Here is a 14,977-nt window from a genome sequence, read left to right on the forward strand (position 1 = left end):
TCGTGATATTACGGTGGCCCTGAGAGGCCAAACAGACTGCAACTTCAGAAAACACTTGCAAAAAGAAAAATGCTGCAAAAAGAAAAACACCTGCAAAAAGAAAAACGCCGCAAAAAGAAAAACGCCGCAAAAAGAAAAACGCTGCAAAAGCACACACAACACAACAGTAATGTTTCTGGGGAGACAATAACCGGACGGACCAGTTGCACGAACCAAAACATGCTAACAAGTGCACTGGGACTGGGAGACACTTCAAAGTGGAAGCGGAGCGGCCAAAGAGTAAACTTTCAAAAGTAAGTTCTGAATATTATGTCACTTATTTATGTGCAAATGTTTAATAATGAAGAACATTAAAACATTACTGTTGGCCACATGCCGGCAAAGTTATGTGACATTAGCGATGTTTGTACTTTCAGTGTTTACTTTGTTTTAAAGCCTTTACTTTATACGCCGTTAGATAGTCAACCTTAATCTTACAGAGAATCTGATGATTTTATGGATAATTAAAGTCAGTCATATATCCACAAACACAACAGGCTGAAAGTCAGTGATGCTGCTCGGTTTGCAGTCCTGAATATCACGGCACAAGCAAGATTCACTGCACTGTTAATGTTAGCTATGTTATATTGCTGCCTCTGTTCGGAGGTGTCGAGCCAAATGGACTTTAACGTGTGTTTGAACGAGCTTAATCACAGCAGTCACACGTGTGTCCACTGTACCATCTGGGAACTCTACTTGTTTACACTCGTAATAACACAAACACTAAATCCTCCTTCTCTGGTGCTGTTGTGTAGCAGTGTGTACACCTAAGACTGCCACCTGTCTGTCTGTCCTGCACTCTCTCTCTTTTTTTCTTTCTCTCTGATTGTGGAATAAAAGTATGAACATGTGTTTATAAGTTACACTTGTGTTTGAATCCTGCAGCTTATCACACATTTCATTTCCATGTGTGACGACTGCAAGTGTCCAGAGTGAGGACAGACTGAGGGAGCCACTGCTGCACATCATCTGTGAGGCTTTGCACCCCTGATGATCCACCAGGACAAACTCAGCAGTGTGTGAGGAAGAGGAGGAGGAAGAGCCAGCAGCAGCTGACAGATGGAGAGAATAGACAGACTGTCCCCTGTTTGTGAAGGACTGCTAGAAAAGTTTAAAATAACTAATTGTCTGTCCTGAATCAGTCTTATTAGGTAATGTTCAAATAATTTTATCATTCCAGTGTTTTCAGTGTGGGAGAAAGTACTCAGGGCCTTCAAGTTACACACTATGAAAGGCAGCAACAAGTTTAATGTTCAGAAACCTAAAGTATGTATCAGCAGCAGAATGGAGCTAAAAATAAATGTTGGTTTCAGTTCTATGAAGTTTTGAGTATTTTGGATTAGTAGCACTGCTGTGTTTGTTGCATCATATTGCTGTAATTGTTTATATGCTTTATATATTCTGAGCTAAGTTGATCTATAGTGTTACATCATATTCTATAAGGATGTTATGTGTTTGGATACTTTCTGCCCAGTTTGACCCATTTAGCAGACGTCAGCCTGTTTAAGGCTCTGATGTCTATTCTGTATGACTTAAAGCAGTTATGACATGGTCTGATTTTCTCACCCAATAAAGGAATATTTCATATATCAGTCTACTCTTCATTCTATCAGAAACAGTTATCACAGCTCGCACATTTGCTTTTTCCACACATATATATAAGCATTGAGCCAAATTTAATAATGCCAACATATTAAAAGAACAATATTTGTCTCTTATATATAATACATCTATAGATACACTGTCAAAGATACTTGTCTTTAAGTGAAGATTTAAGGTGATAGGAAATATAAATAAATGCAACTTGAATCTTTACTGAAGCTCAGAGTTCATGTTCACTGCTGTAATAACTAATAATGATTAATATAATATTGGCCATATTATATTTACATTACCAAAGTGAGATGACTTTAGTCTCATGAACAACATTAGCTAATTGTTATTTACTAGCTAATCTTAAATGACTGCTCAGTATAGAAATGAAGCCCAAAAATCATGTTTTACAGTCCTGTGGTCTCAGCCTCAGATACTTATCACATCACACACAGCTCATGTAGAAACAAATGAACAAAATATGTTCTCCTTCATTTCTGTCAAACAAAGCTGTATAAAACGTTTCCAGCTGTTAGTATCATGGTTGCTAGGCAACCTGGGCAGCGCGACGGAGGCTAGACCGTCCCATTTCACAAGCCTACAAGCCTCGCACTTCCGGCCTCAGCGGTCTTTGAGTACGCGGCCCTTGAGGACCGTTAAGGCTGCGTACTTTAACGGTGTGTTCACACCGAACGCGATGGACGCGAATAGAGCGTCAGGTTTACATGTAAAGTCAATGGAAAGGCGCGATGACGCGCGATTGCGGGTCCCGCGAAAATTCGGAAGCAGATTTGCGTCGCGAAAACGCCAAAACGCGTGAAACGCGCGTCAGTGTAGCGCGTCTGGCGCGTTTGACTCGCGAATAAAACCACGCGCGTGAGTTTTTGTGTTGCATTTTGTGCATACGCGCGTTTCGCGTCTACCGCTCGAGTTGGAAAAATCTGAACTCCAGCGTCAAATCGCGCCGCGACAACCAATCAGGAGCCTGGTGACGTGGCTGTTACCTAGGTCAAAGGGGCAGATCCAGCCAAAGCCTTTCATACTTCAATGGAGGGGAAGGCTAATCAATGCGGTAGCAAACAACTCGGAGCTGTACAACACCAGCTGCTTTCAGTACCGAGACAGGAATAAAAAGGACCGAGCTTGGAGGAAGATATGTGAAGAGATCGGGCAACCTGGTAAGTTCATTCATTTCTCTTTTGAAAGTTTTCACTGACCCGGGGAAGCCACACAAAAGCTAGCAAGCCACCGCTATTTTCCCACTGACGTACAAATACCGTTCTGCTTTTATGCATGTTGTCATTTAGGAATATATTTTATTGTTTATTAATAAACAGCACACAGTGGTCCCGCTGTTCATCCGTCACTGCTTTGCTTTTTCGCTGATTTTTTATTGCACAGTACAGCATTGCATTCTGCAGCCTGATTGACAAATCTCCTGCGCTTGCCAAATTTATCACGTTTGGTTTTGATAACCATCGCGTCCAATAGAAAAAACAGCACAAAAACACCCATAACTATGAGCCTCATTCGGAAATAGACACCTGCACCGTGAGGGAAAAAGGCGCACGAAAGTGGCGGGCAGATGAAGACAAACCGCGGCATAATAATACTTTTACGTTTTGCAATCTACAAAGGTTTGCACTTTGAGAATCAATTGTGAGAACTGTGACCAGGGGCTAGTTATTCTGAGAACCCCTGCAATAAATGAGGGACCACTGTCTACTCTACGATTATTATATCCAACCTGTTAACATTTAATACTGTATTGATAGAACCAACTGATTCTGCAGCAGAGCATCCCCAGTCCCTGAGCTCCTGCTGCTGCACCCACAGATATGTACAGCAAGCACTGATACCTTTTTAGTCGGTGGGATTCCCTTGTGATCACCTTTACTAAATATCTACAACCAATCTGATTATATCCTGTTATTGTTTTTTTTTTTTTTCAATGTTGAAATTAAAATCTAGTAGCAGCCTTCTCATTTCTTTGTGTTTTGTGCTGTTTTACAGGCCCACAGAGGAGGACGGCTCCGAGGCAGATGAGGGACGGGTCCCAGGACGGTCCATCGGCGGTGGAGCTGGCCATCCTGGAGTCCCTGAAGAGGCCACACCAGTCTCCAATGGAGCATTTCCTCCTCAGCCTTGTTCCTGCTCTGGAGAGCAGCTGGTCCTTTTTATTCCTGTCTCTCTGTAAATTCTTATATTTTATATATTTATGTTTAATGTTTTTCTGTTTGAGACTTTTAATATTATTTCAAATAAATGTTTATAATGACTAATGTCTCAGTTCTACTACACAGCAAATGTTGGCACACAACTTGACACATGTAGAATTTATTTTATATTATACTAATGACAAAATATACTGATACAGTGGGATGCAGAAGTTTGGGCAACCTTGTTAATAGACATTATTTTCCTGTATAAATCGTTGGTTGTTACAATAAAAAATGTCAGTTAAATATCATACAGGAGACACACACAGTGATATTTGAGAAGTGAAAAGAAGTTTACTGGATTTACAGAAAGTGTGCAATAATTGTTTAAACAAAATCAAGCAGGTGCATCAATTTGGGCACCACAAAAAAGAAATGAAATGAATATTTAGTGTATATCAATGTGTGTGTCTCCTATATGATATATGGGGTGCCTTTGTCTGGATGTGCTTCCCATCCAGAGCTGCACAGCACAGAGGAAAGTTCCAGCGCTCCTGGAATCCCTCTGTGATGGACCGCCAGTCTCCAGGTGAAGGCACAGCCATGAAGTCGTCCACTAGACAGTCCCAGATGGACGTCGCTGCCTGGGGGGTGATCTGGCTCACCGTGGACACACCGACTCTGAAACTGAACCCGATGGTCCTGAAGGAGTCCCCGGTGACAAGGAACCTGGACAAAATTGTTCAAAATCAGTATTATGTGTACTGCAGTTACAAAATACATTATTCAAATTCCAAAATACTTTTGTGATGTCAGATATAAATCACAAAACTTAAATCTTACATAAAACATTTTGTAATTATAAGGATAATTACAAAATGTATATTAGGTCATATCTAAAACAGTTCTGTTTTGTTTTAACTTTAACATATCATAATTTGATTGGTAGCAACTTTCACAACTACAGTGAGCCAATCACTCATAATTCCTAAACATGTCAATCAGGTAGGAATGAAGTAAGACATTAATAGAAATAAAGAGTTGTGTGTTGACATGTAGCCCTTTCCTTGCTTAAATCATTAATATTTTTGAAAAATTAATCTGTGATAAGACAGCTTATCAAGATAGAACCATGTAACTAGAGATGAACCAAACTATTCACAGTTTTATCTAACTCTGTTTTAATAAAGGCTGTGACCCCTGCTATAGAGTCTGACAGCTGCAGGGATTATATACAAACATTCAACTATCCCAGAATTAAACCAGGTCTAAATAAAAAGGAGTGAGTATCACTACAAAGGTTAACTCAGTGGTCCTAATGCTACAGTTTGATATCAGCAAACACCGAGCGCATACATTGATGTGACACCACAGCCATGCTATCATGCAAACACTGATAACAGCATAAATCGAATTAAATCGGGACTTGATGAGAGCTTCTGAGTATCACTAGAAATATTATAAAGAGTCGTCTCTGTACCACAGTTTGCTTTCAGTAAACACCGACAGCATTCACTGTTAGCATAGCACATCCATGTTAGCAGTGTATAACTGGATGGATTAGCATATTAGCACAGATATCAATAAAGGACTACTGTATTAAATAGTTTTACTAACCTCAGGCAGACGGACAGGCGCTCTGCAGGTGGGATTGAGCGTCTGTAGTTGGTGTTTAAGCGGGCGATGCTGGGACCGACGAGGGAAAGCAGGTCCTCAAACTGGCCGACGGTGATAGCGCTGGAATCGGCCGTCATCCAGGCGCAGCTCCTGGAGCAAGTGGTGAAACTCACCAAACTGCTCATGCCTCTGGAGGACCTGATGGACCCAGGTACGGCGAGGACGTCTTTTACGCTGCTGCTCTGCTCTCCACAGTACATAGAGAAGGGAGACTCTCTCTTCAAGCGCTAGCTCGATAGCTGCCATCTTGCAAAGATACCAGTCTGGCACAACTCCCTCCCACATTCCTCCCACATTTCCGGTTCACGCGCGTCAAAATATCATATTTTGAGGCGCGATGGATTTTTCTTGGACACGCGTTGAGACACGAATGTACACGCGTCGAATTAGGGGCGTTTGGGGCGTTTTATTCGCGTCCATCGCGTTCGGTGTGAACACACCGTAAGGCTGCAGAAGGCTGAATTTTGATACAGCCGTACATACATGTTTTGGTTCATGCAACTGGTCCGTCCGGTTATTGTCTCCCCAGAAACATTTCTATTGTGTTGTGTGTGCTTTTGCAGCGTTTTTCTTTTTACAAGTGTTTACTGAAGTTGCAGTCCGTTTGGCCTCTCAGGGCCACCGCATGATATATATTTTTGGCCATATCGCCCTGCCCTACATGATTCCAAACATTTTTTTACAAATAAATAACTGCAAAGTGGGGTGTGCGTAATTATTCAGGCCCCTTTGGTCTGAGTGCAGTCAGTTGCCCATAGACATTGCCTGATGAGTACTAATGACTAAATAGAGTGCACCTGTGTGTAATCTAATGTCAGTACAAATACAGCTGCTCTGTGACGGCCTCAGAGGTTGCCTAAGAGAACATTGGGAGCAACAACACCATGAAGTCCAAAGAACACACCAGACAGGTCAGGGATAAAGTTATTGAGAAATCTAAAGCAGGCTTAGGCTACAAAAAGATTTCCCAAGCCTTGAACATCCCACGGAGCACTGTTCAAGCGATCATTCAGAAATGGAAGGAGCCCTATGGCACTAGGGCTGGGCGATATGGCCTAAAAACCATATCAAGGTATAATTTGAAGCATGTGCGGTAACGATATATATCGCGATATATTCTTTTCTTCTCTATAATGTATTTTACACACTACAAGGTGCACTTGAAATCCTTTAATTTCCTCAAAAATCGAGAGTGTGCCTTGTGTATGAATTCTGGTTGTGCTTACTGACCGCGAACCGATTTTATGTGGTACATGGCGCACAGAAATCTGTCAAAAAATGTTTTAGTACGACTTTGGTAAGCTATGAAGGCGCACTGCTTGATGGATTGCCAGAGCATTACGGCTACTGTAGTCTAGAGCCTCACGCAGTGTTGGCAACTCCTCAGTAAGGAAAATCACTATTGGCTGTCCAAAAAGTCGCTAGAAGTCGCCAAATGACGTAATTGCCTAATTTTCATAATAGGTCATGCTAATGTAATTGTAACCTACGTTGTTGGAGAGAGAAATAACATCGTGAAAGAGACAAAGTGAGTAAAAAATGTCCTAAATGCATTTAGAATTTACTACAAATTAAATTTCTTATAGCAATTATTGTTTTTTATACATATTATACATGGTTATGCTGAGGATATGTCGCCCAGTTTCCACTGGAAATGCCTTTTGGTTAAACTGTCAGCAAGGAATTTGCATTTGCACTGTTAAATTTTTATATAACTTTAATGCACATAAAAAACAGCTGCTTGTTTAAGTGAAAATACATTGATGGGGTCTTTCACACTAATAAAGTTGTGGAATTGTAAAGTATTTTGTCTCGTGTCAATTATATCGTCAGTTACATCGTTATTGCAAATTTTCAAATGTATATCGTGATAAATATTTTTGGTCATATCGCCCTGCTCTACTTCAAGGGTTATTCCAAGTAGGCTTGGTGGTTAGCACTATTGCCTCACAGCAAGAAGCTCCTGGGTTCAAATCCACCATCAGGCCGGCATCTTTCTGTGTGAGGTTTGCATGTTCGCCGCGTGTTTGCGTGGGTTCTCCCCTGGTGCTCTGGTTTCCTCCCACAGTCCAAAGACATGCAGTTAGTGTGGATAGGTTAATTGCCCATAGGTGTGAATGTGAGTGTGATTGGTTGTCTGTGTCTGTGTGTTAGCCCTGTGACAGACTGGCGACCTATCCAGGGTGTGCCCTGCCTCTCCCTAAGACCGCTGGGATATGCTCCAGCCCCCCCACGACCCTAAAAAGGACAAGCGGAAGCAAATGGATGGATGCCTTTCAAGGACTAAAGAGTTAGGACTATTATGGGATATTAGGTTTTCAGAAATAGGATTTTAATAATATCTGCATATTAGCCAATTTGCACATATTTCCAAAATTTAAATGTGAACAATCTGAACATTGAAGTTGAGGTTTTCATAATTCTCATTTTATCATTTATCTCTGCTGAAAAAGAACCCTAAACTGATATTAATGAAACCAAAAAACCACCACCACAGTCCACAGAGGCATGGTGTAGTTGAGTGCTACACTGACACTTGACAGCTAATCACTAGTGCTGTCAGCGTTACACTCGTTAAAAAGATCTTAACGCCATAACCGCATTAACAAGCTAACCACACTAACGCGTTGACAGCATACAGCCCCACGCACGGGGCGACTCGCTAACGGAGATTTGCCGCATTAATGCAGTCATGGCATTAATGTCATTTTGGCGAGATTAACGCTGACAGCACTAGTAATTAGCTGTGTTAAGTGGTGTACAGTGGTGTAAAAAAGTGTGCGCTCCCTTTCTGATTTCCTATTTTTTTTGTATGTTTGTCACACTTAAATGTTTCAGATAATCAGACAAATTTAAATATTAGACAATGCTAACACAAGTAAACACTAAATGTAGTTTCTAAATGAACGTGTTTATTATCAAGGGGAAAGTCCAAACCTATATAGGGAGTGGCACTGAAAGAAATAAAAACATTTTTCTTGTAACATGTAAAATTAGAAACTTCCTGTCTCAGAGTGATGTTAAAAAACGAGTTTGTGCATTTATACTATCAGGAAGTCCTAAAAACTCCCTGAAAAGCCTTCAGCTAATCCAAAATGCTGCAGCAAGAGTCCTGACAGGGACTAGAAAGAGAGCAGATTTCTCCTGTATTGGCTTCCCACATACAAGGTCTTGAATAATCAGGCCGTATCTAACCGTGCCACCCCGTTAGAGCTCTTTGCTCTCAGACTGCAGGCTTACTTGTAATTCCTAGAGCATAGGTGTCAAACTCTGGCCCGCGGGCCAAATTTGGCCCGCAGCCTAATTACATTTGGCCCGCGAAGCCATACCAAATTCCTATTAGAGCTGGCCTACTGGTATTATACAGCTAATATATATATATTGTTTAGTATTAAGCTTTGCTTGTTCCATATTCAGTTTTTCAGCAAAACGTGTTTGAGTCCATAAGAAAAGATTCATTCTTATATCTGGAGGAATAAATATATTTTAATAAATATTAACGTTAGCCCGCGACTTTGTTCCAGTTTTGAATTTTGGCCCACTGTGTATTTGAGTTTGACACCCCTGTCCTAGAGTATTTACGAGTATTTTTTGGCAAACAGCAAAATTCATGCTTTTGTCTCATCAGTCCACAGAGTATTTTCCCAAAAGTCTCGGGGATCACCAGAATGTTATCTGGCAGCTTTAGACGTGGCTTTATAACCTTTTATAGCCGGGCTTGTTTGTGAACAGGTGTGGCGATAATCAGGCCTGGGTGTGGCTGGGAAACTGAACTCGTAAATGCTTCCAAAGATGCGATACACCACAGTTACTTGATGTTTAATTTGTGTTTATTTGTGTTATCTTTGTCTAATATTTAAATTTGTTTGATCATCTGAAACATTTCAATATGACAAACATCATGAAAACACGTTTTCACAGTTTTTCGCTGGGATCATTTTGTGGATTACAGGCTTTATGTTTGGGTGTTCATATTATTATATTACAGGTTATTTTAGGCTTTTTCCCCCCTCAGGAGAGACTCATTATAGAAGAAAAAAAATCCTAAATAGTCAAAGTTAATCACTGCATGAAATCCTAACCTGATACTGTTACATTTCATTGCATTCAATCTTATAGGTTTTGCCTAGGAAAATGCCAAGTCTATTAATTTTACATATTTTTTGTGTGTGTTTGTGCGTGCACACTCACCGGGCTGCGAGGTGTCCGTCTGTCCCCTCTTGGCTCGCAGGCAGTACTCCCAGCGGACGTCCGGGTCCTGGACGAACCGTGCTATGTGGCTGAAGAGCTGGCTGAAGCTCATGCTGGTGGCGTGGTACACTGTGTAGTAGAGCAGAGCCGCGCGCCACAGGTAGGGCTGTTTCCGTAGCAGCACACTGTGCAGGCTGGCCAGGCCCTCCTCTGTGGGATTAGCTGGTTTAAGTCCAAACTGCTTCCTGCCTTCGGCGGTGGCCCATGGCTGCACGCTGTTGTTCACACCTCGCAGATAATGTGTGCCTGAGAGGAAGGAAAGCTGCTGCAGTCACTTTGCTGGCCCTCCATGCTGTCTGCACATGCTTCACACTGTAGTTTGATAAAACACATATCTAAAAACCACTCTGTCAGATGTACCACTGTGGTTTGACCCAAATGCTACCAGCATGCTAACTGGCATGCAGTAACAGTGATTTTTTTAGCCCAGGGCTGATGAGGGCATTACACTGAACTCTCCCGCAGATTAATTTGTAATCTGGGAAAAATCTGGTTCTTTCAGGAATCAGCACGAAGGTGCAGACCGGTGAGAAGAACAGATTCTCATAACAGCAGGAAATCTCTGAACAGACATGGGTGGGTTTGGAGCAGGCACACTGTAACTCCCAATATCACAGGCTCCATCAATTCAAACTTTATTTGACATAGAGAACATACAACTTTATTAACAATCAGATCCTCAGCAGTCTGCTGCAGTGCTATGTGCACACTTGTATACATATACAGGGTGGGCCATTTATATGGATACACCGTAATAACATGGGAATGGTTGGTGATATTAAAGTCCTGTTTGTGGCACATTAGTATATGTGAGGGGGCAAACTCCTCAAGATGGGTGGTGACCATGGTGGCCATTTAGAAGTCGGCCATCTTGGATACAACTTTTGTTTTTTCAATAGGAAGAGGGCCATGTGACACATCACACTTATTGGTAATGTCACAAGAAAAACAATGGTGTGCTTGGTTTCAACGTAACTTTATCCTTTCATGAGTTATTTAGAAGTTTCTCTTTGTTCACAGCCATTGACATGTCGAAGAGGTTAACACGTGAGGAGCGGATCGAAATTGTGTTGATATCTGGTGAACGCAGTAACCGGGTCATTGTAGCAGATTTCAATGCAAGACACCCTACGAGACCACCCATCTCCCATGCTACAGTTAGCAAACCGCTTGCTAAGTTTCGTGAAACTGGTTCAGTGTTGGATTTGCCAAAATGTGGACACAAGAAAACTGTCACTAATGAAGAAACATCAGTGGCTGTCCTAGCTTCATTCAGCAAGAGCCCACAGCGTAGCACTCGCCGCATGTCACTGGAGAGTGGCATTAGTCGAACATCGGAGGATATTAGCTACTCACAAATGACACCCTTACGAACTCCAGCTACTGCAGCATCTCAATGAGGATGACCCAGATTGGGGCACAGAATTTGCAGAATGGGCAAAACAAAAATTGGAACAGGACCCTCAGTTCACGCAGAATATTTTGTTCAGTGATGAGGAAAAGTTTTATGTGAATGGTGAAGTTAACCAACAAAATCACCGCTATTGGTCTGACACTAACCCACATTGGATGGATCCCTCCAAGACTGTTGGAACAACAAAAGTGATGGTTTGGTGTGGTATATGGGGTACACAGATAGTGGGTCCATTCTTCATCAATGGAAACCTCAAGGCCACTTGAAGTTTAGCAACTGACTGCTGATTCAACCACAGACATTTATTAAAGTATAGCCAGCATGACACCATTTGTCAGTTTGTTGTCTACCATTCTGACACCGCCAGGCTAACGGTATGAAAACGCAGCCCCGTGCTGTTGTCATGAAGTTGAAAATTTGTTATAAACACCAAAATATAGATTGGTGTACACATGTTTAATTCTGCTGTAAGGCTGGGTATTTTAACACAGGAGTCTTTAAGGACCGACTCACTTTCGTGGCTAGGCTCTGGTGGCAGTTTCTGACACATTAGAACAGTCTTCATTTTTCTGCTCTGGGAGCTGCAACTCAAGCTCAATCAAATCATTTGACTAGAGCTTATAATAAACCAGCGGTCCCCAACCTTTTTTGTGCCACCGACCGGTGTGGCGGATAAATACAGCAAAATAAAATGATACGACTGAGACAAAAACTTGTGGTAGTTTGTAAATATAATAATAAACATGAATTCACTGTGTAAATGTGTAACTTTATTAGCAGCGTCCTCCTGACAACAACACTGAGAGTAACGTCCTCCTCTCTGCCCCTTAATGCTCTCCGGTCGCTATGGTAACGCATAAATATTTCTTTCAAAATAAGACGCACAGCTACAACACGGGAAAGACCCGGGGAAACCGAGTTAACGAAAAAAACCATGAAAAGTTTGAAAACCATAAATTTCACACCCGAGCCTCAACTCTCGCGGACCGGTACCAAACTACTCAGAGACCCGGTACTGTTCCATGGCTCGGGATTTGGGGACCACTGTTATAAACCATAAATGATGTCAGCCATATTAACAATAACAATAATAATAATCAATTACCTCTTTGTGTCACAACTGCTATGGGGAATAGAAACCATGTGGAAAGACTTCTACCAAGCTTACGTATTATTATCTGCTCACCGATCTCATGTCTCAGCATTCCCTCCAGCCAGTGCTGTCGAGCCCCAGATAGGTTAATGGTCAGAGTAGGACGACAGCTTTCCACCACCATCACAGCCTGAGACAGCAGCTCTTCAGATAGACGCACAACAACCTGGAGACACAAACACGCACACAAAATCATCAGATTTTGCTCATCGGCTGCTTTGTGGAAAGTCATTCAGCTAAATCAGTCACAGGGTTCAAGTAATCCTGTAGATGTAGGTTTACTGTTAGCTTGTCACTTCTGCAGCTGTTCTGTCACATTACTGTCTCACCAAAAACACTTCTGGGGGGGGGGGGGGGGGGGGGGTTGTTTGCTTTTTCAGCATTTTCAGCATTCAGCCAATGGACACAATATAGCAGAGATATACTGAAATCTGGCTACTGCACTCACCTCCCCCACACAGCCCTCTTTCTGCAGGTATTTGCGCACAGCAGCCCACACCTGACTTTTAGGCAGAGCGCTGCCACCAGTCACCTCCTCAAAGTTCTCATAGGAGCCAAACTTCCTCAGGACACACTCCATGATCCCAACTGCCTGCAGTTAAACACATCATCATCATTATCATCATCCTCATGATCTCATGAGCTCAGAGCTGACTGTTAGACTGGTTGAATGTGACACACCTGTTCAAGAAAGAGACCCGAGCCTTCTCTGTACTTGTCCAGCACGCTCCTGGGCTCAGGCTGCGCATACTCAAACTGAGGCTCATACTTGTAGTCAGACTGGAAGAAAGCCTGCTTCTCCTGCTCCAAGTTTAGAGGTCTGAGGGCAACGAGCAGGCAGGGCCTGGTGGCTGTAGGGAGTGTTGAACCACCCACTCCTTTAGCAATATGAGGGAGGGAGGTGGCCGGTCGCATTTGCCCCTTACTGCCCCGCAGCCCCAGGGAGTAGTTCACGGAGCAGGTGCTTTCACTACGGCGCATCCAGCCACTCACTCCCAGGCTGGGGCTGGTCAGGCTACGAGCCGGGGGGGAGGGGGCAGCCGTACCACTGCGCCAAGGAGGCTGTAGGATCCTCCGGTCCACCATCTGCTCCTGAGACCCTCTCATGCGCTGGGATGTCACCTCCAGGCTGAGGGGCCTCCGGAGTGGCGTTCTGGATGCAGTCCCACATTTTGATGACGATGATGTTGATGATCTTCTCTGTACTACCTGGCTGCTGCAGCTCGTCGGGGCTGCGAGCCCGTTGTGTGACACTGTCTCCCTTTTTGTGACGCCGCACCTTTTAACAGCTTTGGGTGGATCTTCTCGAGCGTCTGTTTTCAACAGGTCCCCAGCACTTCTTTCACCCTCGACCCGATCCATGAAGACTGCGCCCAAGTCCAACACCATCACCACAGCAGCTGCTCCTCAGGCTGCACCTCGCTCAGCCTCGCGCTGCTGTAACAATAGCAAGATTAATGCACACCACTCAGTTTATTAGACTTATTATTCTTATTATAGACAAGCATATAATAAAGCCTATATACGGACATATAAATCCATATATATGGAAAAAAATAATATTTGGAAATATGAAATGAAATAACATAAATTCCCAATTTTATTACTAAGAGCCAATAAACCAACCACTCAAAAATCCCATCATCATATGTATCTAAACTCCTTTAAAACAAATGTAATGAAGGTTTCCAGCTTCTTCATTGAGACTGATAAATGTGTGAGTGTACCACTGTGTGTTCATGTTGCTGGGTGTGAAAGGACAGGAAAATGGGGCTGTGAGAGTTGATCCAATGAGTGGCAGCAGATGATATCCGTGCACACACAAAAAATAAAAACAGAAAACGGCAGCGCTCAGCTCCTGCGACAATAAAACTTGTGATAAGCAGTTTAGAGCTTCTCCGTGGAGTTAGCTGCCATTAGAGTTTTACAGTAACGTTTCTTATTGGAGGAAGACAAATACAAAAAATCAGTTCCCTGCAAGCCTTTAACTACCCAAACAAATAAAAAGAAGTCAAACACTAACCAAGCGGCGAGACTTCTGCGGAGGATGTGCAAATTTTAGCCTTTCCGTCCACTCATCCCGGCGGCAGCTCCACGCAGCCGGAGCGGAGCTCTCTTCAGTCGGTGTGATAACAATAATAAGCGGATAGCGGTTCAGTGAGGAGCGGGGCCTGAGGCGGCTGCCTGGGCCGGCCAGGAAGCGGCGGTTGAGTTGGAAGATTTGACGCGTCACGCAGTGTACGCCGTCCATGACGCTCTCCTGCGTCATTACGTACAAAGCGGAGAGGGACGGGACGGGAACCTGATGGAATCCACTGACAAATTAGCTATCAAGCTACCTCAACTATGACAACTAAACACCATTAGCATTAGCCATGAGCTACATAGCGAAAGCTCTCTTCACACAAATAATAACGGTATTCAGTTTAAAAACAATAACAACGAAGAATAAGTGAAAATACAACAACAAGCAAAAACAAAGCTGCTTATCCATAGACTGTATATGAAAGATGGTGACAGGCACTGTGACCTCACAAATTAGATAGTAAAGTCCTTCGAAAAGATAATGTAAGGAAAACTGCCACTTTCCAAGACTTCCAGGGGCTCTGTGGAGGTGCAGCTTTTTGTTTTGGACGTTTGCTCCACATTGGATCAGAGGCATCCTAAGATGTTACTCTGAGGAGGAGATTC

General features: G+C 42.9%; 2 protein-coding genes across 3 annotated transcripts in view; both read right to left on the minus strand.

Annotated features, from left to right (window-relative positions):
• Positions 1 to 14,565, minus strand: part of kiaa0895l — a 32,700-nt gene extending 18,135 nt beyond the window's left edge. Inside the window, exons 1-5 of one of the 2 annotated variants that reach the window (XM_024803191.2) lie at positions 14,310 to 14,565; positions 12,968 to 13,720; positions 12,735 to 12,878; positions 12,320 to 12,452; positions 9,660 to 9,965 (exon numbers count right to left, since the gene is read on the minus strand). In XM_024803191.2, the coding sequence (XP_024658959.2) occupies positions 9,660 to 9,965; positions 12,320 to 12,452; positions 12,735 to 12,878; positions 12,968 to 13,675 (1,291 nt within the window). In that variant the 5' untranslated portion in view covers positions 13,676 to 13,720; positions 14,310 to 14,565. Of the gene's footprint in view, positions 1 to 9,659; positions 9,966 to 12,319; positions 12,453 to 12,734; positions 12,879 to 12,967; positions 13,724 to 14,309 lie in introns of both variants that reach the window. The other variant, XM_024803190.2, reaches the window with a different exon arrangement.
• On the minus strand, positions 3,985 to 5,812 carry LOC143419353 (uncharacterized). Its single transcript, XM_076885780.1, has 2 exons — positions 5,409 to 5,812; positions 3,985 to 4,520 (listed from the first exon to the last, which is right to left on the minus strand). The coding sequence occupies exons 1-2, from the start codon at positions 5,666 to 5,668 to the stop codon at positions 4,250 to 4,252; spliced, it is 531 nt and encodes a 176-aa protein (XP_076741895.1). The 5' UTR covers positions 5,669 to 5,812; the 3' UTR covers positions 3,985 to 4,249.
• Positions 14,566 to 14,977: the final 412 nt, after the last annotated feature.

This window comes from Maylandia zebra, linkage group LG1 (genome assembly GCF_041146795.1).
Source record: "Maylandia zebra isolate NMK-2024a linkage group LG1, Mzebra_GT3a, whole genome shotgun sequence".
Classification (NCBI taxonomy): domain Eukaryota; kingdom Metazoa; phylum Chordata; class Actinopteri; order Cichliformes; family Cichlidae; genus Maylandia; species Maylandia zebra.